Below are 17,407 nucleotides of genomic sequence, written 5' to 3' on the forward strand. Positions count from 1 at the left end.
TACATATATATTGGGCTAACCAAACTGGTAGCAATACAGTGGAGGAGGATTTCCTGGAGTATATTAGGGATGGTGTATTAGGGACCAATATGTCGAGGAACCAACTAGAAGGCTGGCCATCCTAGACTAGGTGATATGGAATGAGAAAGGACTAATTAGCAATCTTGTTGTGTGAGGCCCCTTGGGGAAGAGTGACCATAATATGGTAGAATTCTTTATTAAGATGGAGAGTGACACAGTTAATTCAGAGTTTAGGGATCTGAACTTAAGGAAAGGTAACTTCGATGGTATGAGACATGAATTGGCTAGAATAGACTAGCCAATGATACTTAAAGGGTTGACGGTGGATAGGCAATGGCAAACATTTAAAGATCACATGGATGAACTTCAACAATTGTACATCCCTGTCTGGAGTAAAAATAAAACGGGGAAGGTGGCTCAACCGTGGCTAACAAGGGAAATTAGGAATAGAATTAAATCCAAGGAAGAGGCATATAAATTGGCCAGAAAAAGCAGCAAACACAAGGACTGGGAGAAATTTAGAATTCAGCAGACGAAGACAAAGGGTTTAATTAGAAGAGTATGAGAGGAAGCTTGCTGGGAACATAAAAACTGACTGCAAAAGCTTCTATAGATACGTGAAGAGAAAAAGATTAGTGAAGACAAACGTTGGTTCCTTGCAGTCAGAATCAGGTGAATTTATAATGGGGAACAAAGAAATGGCAGACCAATTGAACAAATACTTTGGTTCTGTCTTCACGAAGGAAGACACAAATAACCTTCCGGAAATATTAGGGGACTGAGGGTCTGGCGAGAAGGAGGAACTGAAGGAAATCCTTATTAATCAGGAAAGTGTGTTAGGGAAATTAATGGGATTGAAGGCCGATAAATCCCCAGGGTCTGATAGTCTGCATCCCAGAGTACTTAAGTAAGTGGCCCTAGAAATAGTGGATGCATTGGCGATCATTTTCCAACAGTCTGTTGACTCTGGATCAGTTCCTATGGAGTGGAGGGTAGTTAATGTAACACCACTTTTTAAAAAAGGAGGGAAAGAGAAAACGGGGAATTTTTGACCGGTTAGCCTGACATCAGTAGTGGGGAAAATGTTGGAATCAATTGTTAAAGATGAAATAGCAGCACATTTGGAAAGCAATGACAGGATCGGTTCAAGTCAGCATGGATTTATGAAAGGGAAATCCTGCTTGACAAATCTTCTAGAATTTTTTTGAGGATGTAACTAGTAGAGTGGACAAGGGAGAACCAGTGGATATGGTGTATTTGGACTTTCAAAAGGCTTTTGACAAGGTCCCACACAAGAGATTGGTGTGCAAAATTAATGCACATGGTATTGGGGGTGGATTGAGAACTGTTTGGCAGACAGGAAGCAGAGTTGGGATAAACAGGTCCTTTTCAGAATGGCAGGCAGTGACTAGTGGGGTGCCGCAGGGCTCAGTGCTGGGACCCCAGCTATTTATAATATACATCAATGATTTAGATGAAGGAATTGAGTGTAATATCTCCAAGTTTGCAGATGACACTAAACTGGGTGGCGGTGTGTGCTGTGGGAAGGATGCTAAGAGGCTGCAGAGTGACTTGGACAGGTTAGGTAGTGGGCAAATGCATGGCAGATGCAGTATAATTTGGATAAATGTGAGGTTATCCACTTTGGTGGCAAAAACATGAAGGCAGAATATTATCTGAATGTCGGCAGATTAGGAAAAGGGGAGCTGCAACGAGACCTGGGTGTCATGGTTCATCAGTCATTAAAAGTTGGCATGCAGGTATAGAAGGCAGTGAAGAAGGCAAATGGCATGTTGGCCTTCATAGCTAGGGGATTTGAGTATCGGAGCAGGGAGGTCTTACTGCAGTTGTATAGGGCCTTGGTGAGACCTCACCTGGAATATTGTGTTCAGTTTTGGTCTCCTAATGTGAGGAACGACGTTCTTGCTATTGAGGGAGTGCAGACTGATTCCCGGGATGTCGGGACTGACATATGAGGAGAGACTGGATCGACTGGACCTGTATTCACTGGAGTTCAGAAGAATGAGAGGGGATCTCATAGAAACATATAAAATTCTGACGGGACTGGACAGGTTAGATGCAGGAAGAATGTTCCCGATGTTGGGGAAGTCCAGAACTAGGGGTCACAGTCTAAGGATAAGGGGTAAGCCATTTAGGACTGAGATGAGGAGAAACTTCTTCACTCAGAGAGTTGTTAACCTGTGGAATTCTCTACCGCAGAGAGTTGTTGATGCCAGCTCGTTAGCTATATTCAAGAGGGAGTTAAATATGGCCCTTACAGCTAAAGGGATCAAGGGTTATGGAGAGAAAGCAGGAAAGGGGTACTGAGGTGAATGATCAGCCATGATCTTATTGAATGGTGGTGCAGGCTCGAAGGGCCGAATGGCCTACTCCTGCACCTATTTTCTATGTTTCTATTTCTATCTCCATAACATCCCTCACTTCCATCCCCACCTGAGCCTATTTGTCGTCAAAACAGTAAGTCACCTCCAGACTCGACTATTCCTATGCTCTCTTGCCTGGCCTCCCATTTTCACTCCCCGTAACCTTCAGTTCATCCAAACCTCTACTGTCCATATCCAATGTTGCACTAATTCATACTCGCCAAACACCCTTGTTGATCTATATTGGATCCTATTCCCCCAATGCTGCAAACTTAAAAACTTCATCTTTGTTTTTAAACCCTCTATGATATCATATTTGTGTTACCTCCTCCAACGCTACAACTGTCTGGCCACCCCCACCATTCCCCCCCACTTCTGTATTCAAATCTCCCCTCACTCCATCATTGACAGCCATCCCTTCAACTGCCTAGGCGCCATGGTCTAAATTTCTGATTATAGACAAAAAAACACATTTTGTCACGAACTAAACCTTACAACAGAAACAAAAACACATAATGCCAGTTTCCTTTACATAAAAGTGTCCTGTGATTTCCTGAGAGTCCAAAAATCTATCGATCTCAACCTTGAATATACTCAATGATTGCGCATTGACAGCCCTCTGGGGGTAGAGAATTCTGAAGATTCACAACCCTTTGAGTGAAGACATTTAGAAACATAGAAACATAGAAAATAGGTGCAGGAGTAGGCCATTCGGCCCTTCTAGCCTGCACCGCCATTCAATGAGTTCATGGCTGAACATTCAACTTCAGTACCCCATTCCTGCTTTCTCGCCATACCCCTTGATTCCCCTAGTAGTAAGGACCTCATCTAACTCCTTTTTGAATATATTTAGTGAATTGGCCTCAACAACTTTCTGTGGTAGAGAATTCCACAGGTTCACCACTCTCTGGGTGAAGAAGTTCCTCCGCATCTCGGTCCTAAATGGCTTACCCCTTATCCTTAGACTGTGACCTCTGGTTCTGGACTTACTCAACATTGGGAACATTCTTCCTGCATCTAACCTGTCTAACCCCGTCAGAATTTTAAATGTTTCTATGAGGTCCCCTCTCATTCTTCTGAACTCCAGTGAATTCTTCTCATCTCAGTCCTAAATGGCCTACCCCTTATCCTGAGACTGTGCAGCCTAGTTCTCGACTCTCCAGCCAGGGGAAACAACCTCTCAGTATCTACCCATCAAGCCCTCTCAGAATATAATGGACTGGATTTTATGGTCTTCTGTGCTCCATTTTCCGCCCTGGAGCGGCAACAATGGTGGCAGTGAGGTCTTCTGCACCCCACAGCGATCCTCGGGTCCAGTTTTGCGGCGATGCGGAACAGCACCGCCCGGAATAGCTGCACCCGGTGTGCAATGCCCCTGGTTGCAACACCAGCACGAGTTTGAGCTCCTGCCCGACCCATATGCCTGGAAGTGTGCCCCGCAATGATTGCCTGGGAAATCAGGGTGGTCCAACCATCCTGTCGGCGAAGTGGTAAGTAATGGACTCCTAAGGAGATTGCTTTTTCTTTTAATTTTTTTTTTTTTAAACGATTTGTGTTGTGGTGGCGTGGGCAATGTTTTTGTGGGATTTTTTTTAGCTTTGCCCCCCCGCCCCCGACATCTCTCGGATCGCTCCTGGCCTAGCTCTTTAGTTTGGGAGTTTCCCATCCTAGTGCCAAGAGAGGTGTACAACCTTAATGCTGCGTCCCCTGACGCAGGGCCCAGATGCCCAAACATAACTACTAAACCGCAAACTATTCCCGGTCGCTAACTTTCCCACCCCGCCGTCACTATCGCCCCAAAAGCATAAGCGCCTAAAATCCAGCCCTATATGTTTCAATGAGGTCACCTCTCATTCTTCTAACCTTCAGTGAATATAGGCCCAATCTACTCAATCTCTCCTCATAGGACTACCCTGTAATCCCAGGAATCAATTTAATGAACCTTTGATGCACCCCTCGACGTCAAGTATATCCTTCCTTAGGTACAGAGACCAAAACTGTGCACAGTACCCCATGTGTGGTCTCACCAGAGTGCTGTAAATTGCAGCAAGACCTCCTTGTTTCTGTACTCCAACCCCCTTGCAATAAAGGCCAACATGCCATTTGCCTTCCTAATTGCTTGCCGTACCTGCATGCTAACTTTCTGTGTTTCATGTACAAGAACACCCAAATCCTTCTGAACATCAACATTTAATAGTTTCTCACCATTTAAAAAAATATATTTTTCTATTCTTCCTACCAAAATGAATAATCTCACATTTCCTCACAATCCTGACATATGAGCCAGGAAATTATTAATTTACATTTTTAAATATTTCTGCATGCGATCTGGGGCCTTAATGAGGCCAGAGCATGAAACATGTGCTGATACTCCAGCTCACAAAATGCTGCTGACCAGACCCGAAGCAATAGTAATTAGACGCAAAATATTCTCAAGACCAGGCAATTTTATGATGCCCTACACTTGTGCAGCTGAATATTCCAGAGGGATTATAATGGAAATAGAACTGCAGTTCAGAAAAAAATGAATTTGCCAAAATTGGTACAAATGCACAATATTTGGAACAAGAGATCACTCAAGACCCAGCTCTCTCAATGCCTCTAGGACAGTTTAATTCAAAATAACAGAACTTGGGCAGAAAGTTGCATCACTCTCAGCAAGTGTAGAAACTGATGGGATTTGTTACGGGCGGTCACTTCATTCCAAATCATTTACAGTAACAACACAATCCAGCATTGCCAACTCCCAAAGCTAAAGGCAGTCTATGTTTTAACTGATCAAGTATGAGCTCAAATTCAAGTTTTTGCTACTCGGGGTCCTTTGGTCAAGAAAAACAGTTTGCTAGGTTTCATTTCAGACAAAGCTTTGACTTTCTAAATTTACTACAAAGTAGGAGGATTTATTGCAGTAGCAAAATGGGATATATTTTGCTTCATAGAATCAAACAGCAGAGGAGGCAGCCATTCGGCCCAACGTGCCTGTGCCAGCTCTGTGAAAGAGCTATCCAATTAGTCCCACTCCCCTGCTCTTTCCCCATAGCACTGCAAATGTTTCCTCTTCAAGAATTAACCCAATTCCCTTTTGAAAGTTACTATTAAATCTGTTTCCACCACCCTTATAGGTAGTGCATTCCAGATCATAGCAACTCTCTTCATAAAAAAAATAATAATCTCCTCATCTCCCCTCTGATTCTTTTGCCAATTACCTTGAATTGGTCTCCTCTGGTTACCACACTGCTGCCACTGGAAACAGTTTCTCCTTATTTACTCTTTGTGATTTTCAACACCTCTATTAAAGCTCCCCTTAACCTTCTCTGCTCTAAGGAGGACACCCCAGGACCTCTAGTCTCTCTCCACAGCTGAAGTCCTATATCCCTGATACAATTCTAGTAAATTCCCCCCGAGCCTCAAGGCCTGGACATCTTTCCAAAAGTGTGGTGCCTAGAATTGGCCACAATGCCTCTGGCTGGGGCCTAACCAGTGATTTATAAAGGTTGAGCATAAATTCCTTGCTTTTGTACTCTATGCTTCTGTTTATGAAGCCAAGGATCTTGTATGCATTTAAAACAATTTTTTTTTAAAACAACTTATCCTGCCAGCTTCAAGGATTTGTGTACATACACCCCCAGGTCTCTCCATTACTGCACTCCTTTTAAAACTGTACCATTTAGTTTATATTGCTTGCAAGTAGACATTAGCTTTTCTTATCTACTGGTCAATATTTCTGCCCGGCCCAGTTAATAGATCAGGTGAAAAGGAAGAACTGTTTTTTTGAGCTATATTTGGTATTTAAAAACAAATTATTGTTCTTTATATACATATATATGGAGAATGTTGTAAAGGATGCTGCTAAATGTATTAGCTTTTTTATTAGGCGCTTATATAAAACCCTGTTTAGTTAGAATAAGCCAGCATCACATTGCATTAGATGCCCCCGCCTTCCTCTAGAGCGCTTAGCATTTGCCTATTGCAAATTTGAAATTTGGAGGTGAATCAAATTTCCACCTTCACTGAGCAATTGAAGAATCAATCAGCTCAGATTAGCCCTGAAACTTGATAGCTCCTGCAGAGGTAACTCTTGCATCATTCATTTGTGATCAACATTAACCATCACTCTTCTGTGTTCTGCTCCACTTTATCTATCGTTCCTTGCTCTGTGCACCCTGCTATATATTTATCCGCACCTTCTTTTTACATTCTTCCATTCTTTACATTCTCAGCATTTGACCCTTGAAAAAAAAACAACTTGTAACATCATGGCTAATTGGTTTGTCGTCATTAGTTTTTATTTCCCCAAGGAAAATGGCTTTCCCTCGGATTGCCTTCTTCAGCTGCTGACTGGACATGATGGAAGGCAAGATGTCTCTACGATCAATACCTACACTGCTTTATGATCAGTATTAGCAGCAGAGTGTGATAGATAGTGGTTCACCTACCCCTGTAATTGCATACAGAAATAATGGGAAGCATTAAAAAGATCGATCAAACCGTACATCAACTGAAACGTTTACTCAAGTCAGCTCTTAATTCTTACAATATATTCTCACTTACTCACCAAGATTAGAGGAGAACTTACCATGAATATCTGCCAGCTTTTGCCCCATCCCATCATAGTAAATCCTCCCACCTTGTGCTGTCGGGAAAAAATAGGTCATGAGGGAACTGGGAGGCGAGCAATAGGAATATGAACCAAGTGGCATATCTTTGAGGACTTCATGAGGCTTCCAGCAAAACTCCCGAAACCTAGGGTGGTCCATGACTTTCTTCTCAATGTCATGAATTGTCAACAAACGCTCTTTGGTGAAGATGTTCCTTTCATCATCACCTCTTGCTAAAAACACGAGCTCCATCCTCCACAGGGCATGTGTCTGGGTGTCTCCGTTAATGTAAGTGTTTGGATAGTTCTTGTGTGGCAGGGCCCTTGTTCGTCGCACTCTGTGTCCATCATAGCTCTCATTGGTCACAGGGTATGAGAACAAGTCTCTTTTCCGCAGCTGGATTCCATCAGGCCACTGGACTCCACTTGATTTGTAAATGACTTTGACGTGGGAGGCATCGCCTAATTGTGAAGTATTGCTGTGTAGTTTTTGCAGCTCTTCAATGATGAGTTTCTCCAAGGTTGCAGATGTGTACTCGGCCAAATCGCGTCTGTTCCTCCCCCAAGAGCCAAACTGGGATTTTAAAGCAAGGGTTAATGCATCGAAGCGCTGTGAGGACACATGGTTACGAATCTCAAAGGCATTGTAAGATATATCTATATCAAGAGCAGAACAATGCATAAACATGACAACAGTCAGAATTGTTGGGATCGTGCAACCTATTACTAATATTAAGGCAGTGCAATATGGGTTAGTAAATATCCACCCAACTACTCCCCAAAAGCCTTTAACCTTCAAATCGTAGAATAATCTTTTAAAGCTACAGTGGCATTTCTTGCACAGTTTTTCGCCTCTGTGAGAGTTAACAGATACATCGTCTTCTTCTTCCTCCAGCCATAGATGCTGCACCAAGGGATCATCATCACTTTCCATTTTAATCTCTGCCCCGAGGAAGGGGAGAGGGTGGGGAGAGAAAGAGAATTCGATGCTAGAGTCTCCTTTTCCTCAGTCTGTCTTCCAAGTGAACAGCCAATTTACAACACCTACAATAGAAAACACAATACAATAAATTTTATGACTTGTAAATGATGGGACACATCCATTGTAAATATTTCAAGGAATTGGATATATAATTTAGGCGCACTGCATTAGAATGTAACGCTCAGTAATCAATCAATCCTCTACTTGGCCTCTGCTGATGTTCCATCCAAGTTGGTGCAATGCATCCTCAATTTTCCCATGGCAATGCTTTGCTGCCAAGTTGAGATATGTGCAAGTTAAATATTTTTTTCAACCAACTTTTCAGAATCCATTTGGTATGCAAATACAAGATAGCGTGTGGTCAACTCCCTGTTTGTCACAGTCGGGGCAGATAGCAGACAACTTAAATTATCCGGAAAAAATACGCAGCTTGCCTAACTGAAATTTGACAGTGGCCCAAGAGAAACAGCTGGGAGCAATAAGGTTGTCAAAGGAGGGGCAGATGGACAACATCTATCAACGTCAAGAGGCAGGAACACAGCACAGGATGGTGACTCGGTAAAACTGAGCAAAAGCCAGCAACACAAAATGTGTCATGGTCATGAGCTCGCAACACCTCTAGCACCACTTGATTTGTCAATAGTATCTGCTCCACACCTGCCTCTAGCTCTGAAAAATACCCCCCATAACAAAACAAAGGACAATGAATATCCAATTCCTGCAGGCCATATTTAAGGTCATCATTCCCTTTCATAAGAGATTGGATTTCTCTTCATCTGCAATCCTTGAACAGTCAAGGAGGGCAGCTTCTATGTGGAATAAATTTCCTCTCAGGTTTACAGACACACTATTGTTTCCACCACATAGGACACCTTGTTAAAGGTAAGGTGGGAACACCACCATTAGCTCTTTTGTGTGATACTTAGTCAGGCATCAGTCCTGATCCCTGTTGTGTGCTAAGTAAACTGATTTCAGTTGGGGTTCTGGTGAGGGGGATGCAATTGGTTTCCATGTTCCTGTGCTAGGGACAGAAGAACAAAAGTCACCCAGGGTTTCCGCTCTTAACCATTACTCAGTGAACCCTGCTGGAAAGTGCAAGCACATGGCAGTTAAGTGTAAACAGGACTGAATACCCAAATGCATTCTGATTAAGGGCCTACCCTCTAACCTTCAATGTTTTCAGATGCTGGAGGATCTGCTATATTATTTCCAGGATTTTCTGTTCTTGTTTCAGGTTTCCAGCATTGGCAGTTTTTATAACATGCATAAAACTCTTATTATATACAAAGAGAAAGAAACAGTTTTGATTGCTCTGCAGGCGGTCAGACAAATATATGTGCACAGAGTGCTTCAAAAATAAATCTGTAGTTCACTTCCCCATAGACGAAGAAAGAGGGAGACAGTTTCACAGTGGTGGCTGTTTACTAAACAGAACAAGCCTTCAATTTAAAATTCCTTAATATAGGGAGAGGCAATGAACAATTGGCAATGAGACCATTATTTCTGGAGACATGTTATATTTACACTCCCATGACACAAGCCTGTGGTACATTAAGTACCTAACACCCTTGTAGCCATTTTAGTGGACACAGTTTGATAAAAGGTAAAAAGTGCTTCATAAAAATGAACCTTCAACAGGATTCTGTAACAGAGCGAACTATGACCAAGCACAAAATGATAAGAATATTTTGGTCTTTGCAAGGTATTTACTTGCATCTTATACCCCCATCGCATCATCAGACATCTTGGGCTGGATTTTCGGTATGTTATCACCTCTATTTGCACTGGAGGGGTAATAATGGTGGCGGAAATCACTTCTGGGCGGGCGGCCAGCTTCCAGCACCCTGGTTGCGACACAGTTTCGAAATTTGTTTTGCGCATAATTCGTAGTGCAACCTAGTGGGACCGCCTGGGAAAGCGGGCAGTCCGAGCGGTACCAGCCGCAGTGAGGGAAGGAATGTCTACCCAAGGCAAGTGTGATTGTTTTTTATTTTTTTATTATTGCGATTTATGTTGATCTGGCGTCAATAAGGTACTGGGAATGTTTTTTTTGCCAATTTTTTTCCCCCAGGAAAGCCTCTCTTTTGGGGTGTTCTGAGGCCAGCTGTTTAGCTTGGGATTTTCAGTTGCTCAGCTGGCCTAGCGCCCTAAAAGATTTGTGGAGTGCCTCCCTTAGCACTCTGCTCCACACTCAGGGCCCAGCTGATGAATTTTGCGGCTGGAGGCGCAAACCATTTCCTGGTGCAAAATTTTCCGCTCCATCTGGATTAACGCCGCAAGAGGCACGCCTGAATTTCCACCCCAAGGTTTTCTGGAAATGAGGCAGCATTACTGAGAGAAAGTAAGCAGGAGTTGTGGGGGAGGTTTGGGTGGTGTAAGTACTGTTTGCCACTCAGTTTAGATAGAAGCCAGAGCTGAGGTGGATACGCAAGTCCCATCCAACTGTAGGTTCATCTCGAGATGGGGAATTCTCCCGACATGTCATCAGCAATCTGTTTCCTACCTTCTTTTGGAACAAACTTCTTCAGGCTCATGTTCTGCTTTCGATTCCTATGGCTTTTACCATAATTGAAAGACTTTCATGTGGAACTACGTCAAAGCTTTCTGGTAATGCGAATGAACTATACAATAGGGAGTTCCACTGTTACATTATCAAAGAGGTCATGGTAGGTTTATTTATTCCCCTTGTTAAGCTCATAATAAAGTAATGCAACTGAATACTGTAGACAATGAGAAAGTGTGACATTAGCTCCTTTACTTAAACTCCAGAGTGCTGGTACAGCATGGGAGGCCTGCTTATATGCTGGGATCCCTTGGGACTCCAACAGATGGGCCCTCTGGTGGTAGTATGATACAGGTTGCCTAGGGTTGCATACATAACATCACTCCCTCCCAAAGTCAATAGTACACTTATTTACAGGGTGAGACAATCTGGGACTTTTCGTCCCTTGTCGATCGTCTCGGTACAAATGCAGGTGTGGGTGAGTTGGTCGGTTCTTTGCTGGGCTGCTGGGCAGCTGGACTTGCTGGGCTGCTGGCGATGGTGAGTTAAGCTTTGTGGTCAACTGTGATGTCAGTTGCCACTTGTGTGTGTGTTGAGGGTCGAAGTTGGTGGTGTCCTCTTCGGGTTGCTCATGGCTGTTTGTGAATCGCAGTTTGGTTTGGTCCAAATGCTTTCTGCAAGTTAGTCCATTAGCAAGTTTGACCTGAAACACCCTACTCGCTTCTTTGGCTATGACGGTGCCAGTGAGCCATTTTGGACCATGTCCATAGTTGAGTACAAAATACAGGGTCATTGACTTCAATATCGCGTGACAAGTTTGCGCGATCATGGTACATACTTTGTTGATGCTGCCTGCCCTCGACGTGATCATGGAGATCAGGGTGGGCGAGAGAGAGTTTGTTTTCAGTGCCCTTTTCATGAGCAGCTCGGCAGGGGGAACCCCGGTGAGGGAGTGGGATCTGGTGCGGTAGCTGAGCAGGACTCGGGGCAGGCCGGTCTGCAGAGAGTCTTCCGACACACGTTTCAAGCTTTGCTTGATGGTTTAGACTGCCCGTTCTGCCTGGCCGTTGGATGCGGGCTTGAACGGGGCAGATGTGACGTGCTTGATCCCATTGCGGCTCATGAATTCCTTGAATTCAGCACTGGTGAAACACGGCCCATTGTCGCTGACGAGAACATCAGGCAGGCCGTGCTTGGCGAACATGGCTCGTAGGCTTTCGATGGTGGCAGTGGATGTGCTTGCAGACATTATTACACATTAAATCCATTTTGAATAAGCATCCACAACAACCAAAAACATTTTGCCTAGAAACGGGCCCGTAAAGCCAAGTGAATCCTAGACCACGGTTTGGAGGGCCATGACCACAAACTTAGCGGTGCCTCTCTGGGTACATTGCTCAGTTGAGAGCAAGGGTTGCATTGGCGCACGCATGACTCCAAATCTGTGTCGATGCCGGGCCACCACACATGGGATCTGGCTATGACTTTCATCATTACTATGCCTGGGTGGGTACTGTGTAGGTCGCGTATGAACGTTTCCCTGCCTTTCTTAGGCAAAACCACGCGATTGTCCCACAAAAGACAGACTGCCTGTGTGGACATTTCAGCTTTGCACCACTGGAATGGCTTGATCTCTTATGCACCTCCGCTGGGATGCTGGACCAGCTCCCATGGAGGACACATTTTTTTTTTACAAGGAACAGTAAAGGATCCTGACTGGTCCAGGTCCTGATCTGGCGGGCCATAACGGGTGACTTTTCGTTTTTAAATGCATCCATCGACAAGAGCAAGTCTGCAGGCTGTGCCTTTTCCACCCCGGTGGTGGGCAATGGTAGCCGACTGAGAGCATCAGCGCAGTTCTCTATGCCTGGGCTGTGGCGGATTACATAGTTGTATGCAGACAGCGTGAGCACCCATCTTTGGATGCGGGCAGAGGCATTGGTATTAATCCCTTTGCTCTCTGAGAATAGCGATATGAGCGGCTTATGGTCAGTTTCTAACTCAAACTTAAGACCAAACAGATACTGGTGCATTTTTTTCACCCCGTAAACGCATGCCAGAGCTTCTTTTTCAATCATGCTGTAGGCCCTTTTGGCCTTGGACAAGCTCCTGGACGCATAGGCGACCGGTTGCAATGTTCCCGATTCGTTTGCTTGTTGTAACACACACCTGACCCCGTACGAAGATGTATCGCAAGCTAGCACTAAATGTTTACATGGGTTATACAGAAGAAGCAGTTCGTTGGAACATAACAGATTTCTGGCTTTCTCAAAAGCAGCCTCTTGTGATTTCCCCCATACCCAGTCATCTCCCTTGCGTAGCAGGGAGTTCTAGAAAGGCACGACCTCAGATGACTCAGAGTCCGCCATCAAACGTCAATGCGAGGAAGTTAACACCTTGTTGATGCAGTGGAGGTGATTATCGAGCCCATCATTGCCGCTTCAAACACTAGCAAGCTGCTTAACCCGGGTGGGAAATTACCAAAATAGTTGAGGAGTCCCAGGAACGAGCGCAGCTCCGTCACGTTCTGTGGTCTCGGTGCGTTCTTGACGGCCTCTGTCTTAGCGTCAGTGGGTCTGATGGTGTCGGCCACGATTCTTCTCCATAAGAACTCGACCTCTGGCGCCAGGAAAACACACTTCGAGCGTTTCAACCTGGGAACCACACGATTTAGCCGATTTAGAATCTCTTCCAGGTTCTTCAAGTGTTCGATGGTGTCCCGACCTGTGACCAGTATGCCGTCCTGGAAAACCACGGTGCGCTGAACCAACTTGAGCAGGCTCTCCATGTTCCTTTGGAAAATTGCCGCGGCCAATCGAATCCCAAATGGGCATCTATTGTAGATGGACAGACCTTTGTGGGTATTGATGCAGGTGAGGCCTTTCGAAGATTCAGCGTCATGTAGGCCGAGGTCAGGTCCAACTTGGTGAACATCTTTCCTCCAGCCAGGGTCACAAATAGGTCGTCTGCCTTGGGTAGCGGGTGCTGGTCCTGTAGCGATAAATGGTTAATCATTACTTTATAGTCCCCATAAATTCTGACCATGCCATCGCCTTTGAGAACCGGAACAATCGGACTGGCCCACTCATTGAACTCCACCGGCGCGATGATACCTTCTCGCTGCAGCCTGTCCAGCTCAATCTCCACTTTCTCTCACATCATATATGGCATTGCTCATGCCTTGTGATAGATGGGTCGTATACTGGGAACCAAGTGGATCTGCACTTTCGCCCCCGAGAAACATCCGATGCCTGGCTCAAACAATGACGGGGACTTGCTCAGAACCTGGGCACATGAGGCATCGTCGACAGACGAAAGCGCTCGGATGTTGTCCCAGTTCCAGTGGATTTTTTCCAGCCAGCTTCTGACGAACAATGTGGGGCCATCTCCTGAATCCATAGTGGGAGATCGTGCACTGCTCCATCATAGGAGTCTTTTACTGCTGCGCTGCCAATAACAGGGATCAACTCTTTAGTGTAAGTTCTTAGCTTGGTATGAATGGGGCTAAGCTTAGGCCTGTGTGCCTTGTTGCACCACAGCCTGTCGAAGGCCTTTTTACTCATGATAGACTGACTCGCAACCGTGTCCAATTCCATGGATACTGCAATTCCGTCCAGTTCGACTTTTAGCATTTCGTGGTGAAGGTGTGTACCCCGTACACTTCTGCCTCATCGGTTCGAGTCTCTAGTTCAGCCTGACCCGCCGTGGATCGATCCTCCTCTGCAACGTGGTGGTTTGCAGGGTTTGTAGCTCGTCTGCACATTCGCTGGAGGTGTCCCATAGTTCCACAGCCTTTGCGTACATAGTTTTTGAAGCGGCATTGATGGGCTCGATGATCCACAGTGCCAACAAGATGTTAACTGCCTCGCATTAACGCTTGATGGTGGACTCTGGGTCATCTGAGGTCGTGCAGCTGCTGGCGTGTACGTTTTGCCATATGCATTCTTGCCTGAAAACAATGTTACTTTGCATACAGTACTTGCCGAAACCTCTTTATGCTGAAAAATGTGTTTGGTGTTATCGCTGGTGGACATAAATGCCTGGGCTATCATTATGGCTTTGCTCAGGTTCGGTGTTTCAACAGTCAATAGTTTACGAAGGATAACCTCATAGCCAATGCTAAGCAGAAAGAAGTCTCTTAGCATTTGCTCAAGGAATGCATCGAATTCCCAATGTCCTGCAAGGCGCCTTAGCTCGGCGACGTAGCTTGCCACTTCCTGGCCTTCAGACCGCTGACATGTGTAAAACCGATACCTTGCCATCAGAACACTTTCCTTTGGATTTAGGTGCTCCCGAACCAGTGTACACAATTCTTCATACGATTTGATCGTTGGTTTCACCGGAGCTAGAAGATTCTTCATGAGGCCATAGGTTGTTGCCCCACAGACGGTGAGGAGGATCGTCCTTCGTTTGGCAGCGTTCTCATCTCCTTCCAGCTCATTGGCCATGAAATATTGGTCGAGTTGCTCTACAAAGGCCTCCCAATCGTCCCCTTCTGAGAATTTCTCCAGGATACCAACAGTTCTCTGCATTTTTGCGTGGTTGTTAAGCGCGTAATAAAATAATGCAACTGGGTACTGTACACAATGAGTAAGTGTGACCTTAGCTCCTTTAATCAAACTCCAGAGTGCTGGTACATCATGGGAGCCCTGCGCATATACAATGCTCCCAAGGGATGCTGGGATCCCTTTGTACTCCAACAGGTATGCCCTCTGGTGGCAGTATGATACAGGTTGCCGAGGGTTGCATACATAACACCCCCCCACCCCCCAGTCTATATAGCAACTTACAGCCTAAAAGGTTCAACCTGAGTATGAACCCTTTAGGCTCACAGAAGAAATGGTTTTCAATTATGGTAAAGCTAACAGGGAGAAACAAAAACATTCACTTAGGTGGAATAGGCTGTAAAAGGAAGTTCTAGATTTGAAGACCGATTATTGTCCATAGCTGCTGACTGTTCCATTGAACAAAACCCACTGAACACATTAAACCTGCAGTATGTTACGGCAAAAACAAAAAACGCTGAACCTCTCATTGTACAGTTGAAACTGTATTTAATCACTAAATTGCAGCAAAATTCTGGGATAAAGTCAAATTATTCCGGCCCCGGGCTTCAAATTTAGCTCGCTATAGGAACCAATTTTTAGATGGCAATTACAAGTTTTATGAGAATAAATATACACCGTCCAAGAATGGAGTATCAGCTTGAATAGTATGTCAGTGCCAAGATTTTCTGCTGATAATACTGGCACATTACCTCAAGTTATGATATCCAAGGAGGCACCTTTAGTAAGCTGCAGAAGGCAAGCTAAAATAAATTGTAAAGAAGGGGTGAACTGAGAGAATCCCATCAGAAAATGATAATGGCTGAACAATGTATGTGGGGAATATATTGTTGTGTTAGGTGCACAAAAGGTCAAGAAAGCCTACAGCATCAGACTCAAGCTGGCCAAAGTGGCCTTTGGAGAAGCTGGAGATATTTGCTTTGGGGACAAAGGTGTGATAGGGTACCTGAAGCAACATCAATGTCTTGCAATACAATACAGCACCTTTAAAGGAAGAAAGACTTGCACCTTTATATAGCACCGTTCACGACCACCAGACGTCCAAAGCGCTTTACAGTCAATGAAGTACTTTTGAAGTGTAGTCACTGTTGTAATGTAGGAAAGGCGGCAGCCAATTTGCACACAGTAAGCTCCCACAAACGGCAATTTGATAATGACCAGATAATCTGTTTTAATGATGTTGATTGAGGGATAACTATTGGCCAAGCGGTTCTTCTTCAAAATAGTGCCATGGAATTTTTATGTCCACTTGAGAGGGCAGACGGGGCCTCGGTTTAACATTTCATCTGAAAGAGGGCACCTCCGACAGTGCGGCATTCCCTCAGCACTTCACTGGAGTGTCAGTCTCGATCTTTGTGCTAAACTCTTTGGAGTGGGACTTGAACCCACAATCTTCTGACTCAGAGGTGACGGTACTACCCACTGAACCACTGCTGACACACAATGGGAAAACATCCCACGGCGCTACACAGGAGCATAATCAGATTAAAATTGGCACTAAGCCAAAGATGATATCAGGAAGCTTGGTAAGGGGTAGGTTTTAAGGAGAGTCTTAAAGGAGGAGAAAGAGGTGGAGAAGTTTATGGAGGAAGTCAATAGCTGCTGACATCTGGTCACTCCGATATTAACCCTTGTGGTGCTCTGTGCCCCTCACTAGCTGTTGTTAAATCACAAGAGTAATTTTACCCTAACCCACTCGGCGGGAAACTAATGGGATTGGATCAGCTGCCTGTTTTACACCCGCCTGATTTTATTTCCCATTGAAATCAAACGAGGTACCGATGTGATTCGATGAGTTTCCCCTTCAGGCGGTTGGGTTAAAATTACCCCTCCACAAATTGTAGAAAAGCACTCAAGATAGTCCCTAGAATGGAATGAAGGCTCTTCCAGTTTATCCGATACAATTTTATTAATTTACTTTGAATCTACTTCATATAATGCGTCAGGCAGAACCCTGGCATTAAAAAAAAATATGAAACTGTCTGGTGGAGGCTCAATTTTAGATTCAGAAACAAGCCAAAAGTAAATTTATTAGCCTCATAAGGAATGATGGAAACAGGACAACTGTTCAGACATAGAAACATAGAAAATAGGTGCAGGAGTAGGCCATTCGGCCCCTCGAGCCTGCACTGCCATTCAATAAGATCATGGCTGATCATTCCCTCAGTACCCCTTTCCTGCTTTCTCTCCATACCCCTTGATCCCCTTAGCCGTAAGGGCCATATCTAACTTCCTCTTGAATATATCCAATGAACTGGCATCAACAACTCTCTGCAGCAGGGAATTCCACAGGTTAACAACTCTCTGAATGAAGAAGTTTCTCCTCATCTCAGTCCTAAATGGCCTACCCCTTAT

The 17,407-nt window shown here is 44.7% G+C and overlaps 1 protein-coding gene across 1 annotated transcript in view; it reads right to left on the reverse strand.

Annotated features, from left to right (window-relative positions):
* Positions 1 to 7,947, reverse strand: part of disp3 (dispatched RND transporter family member 3) — a 333,206-nt gene extending 325,259 nt beyond the window's left edge. The window contains exon 1 of the mRNA XM_070860919.1: positions 6,982 to 7,947. Within this exon, the coding sequence (XP_070717020.1) occupies positions 6,982 to 7,936 (955 nt within the window). The 5' untranslated portion in view covers positions 7,937 to 7,947. The remainder of the gene's footprint in view (positions 1 to 6,981) is intronic.
* Positions 7,948 to 17,407: the final 9,460 nt, after the last annotated feature.

Source organism: Pristiophorus japonicus, chromosome 18 (assembly GCF_044704955.1).
Source record: "Pristiophorus japonicus isolate sPriJap1 chromosome 18, sPriJap1.hap1, whole genome shotgun sequence".
NCBI lineage: Eukaryota > Metazoa > Chordata > Chondrichthyes > Pristiophoridae > Pristiophorus > Pristiophorus japonicus.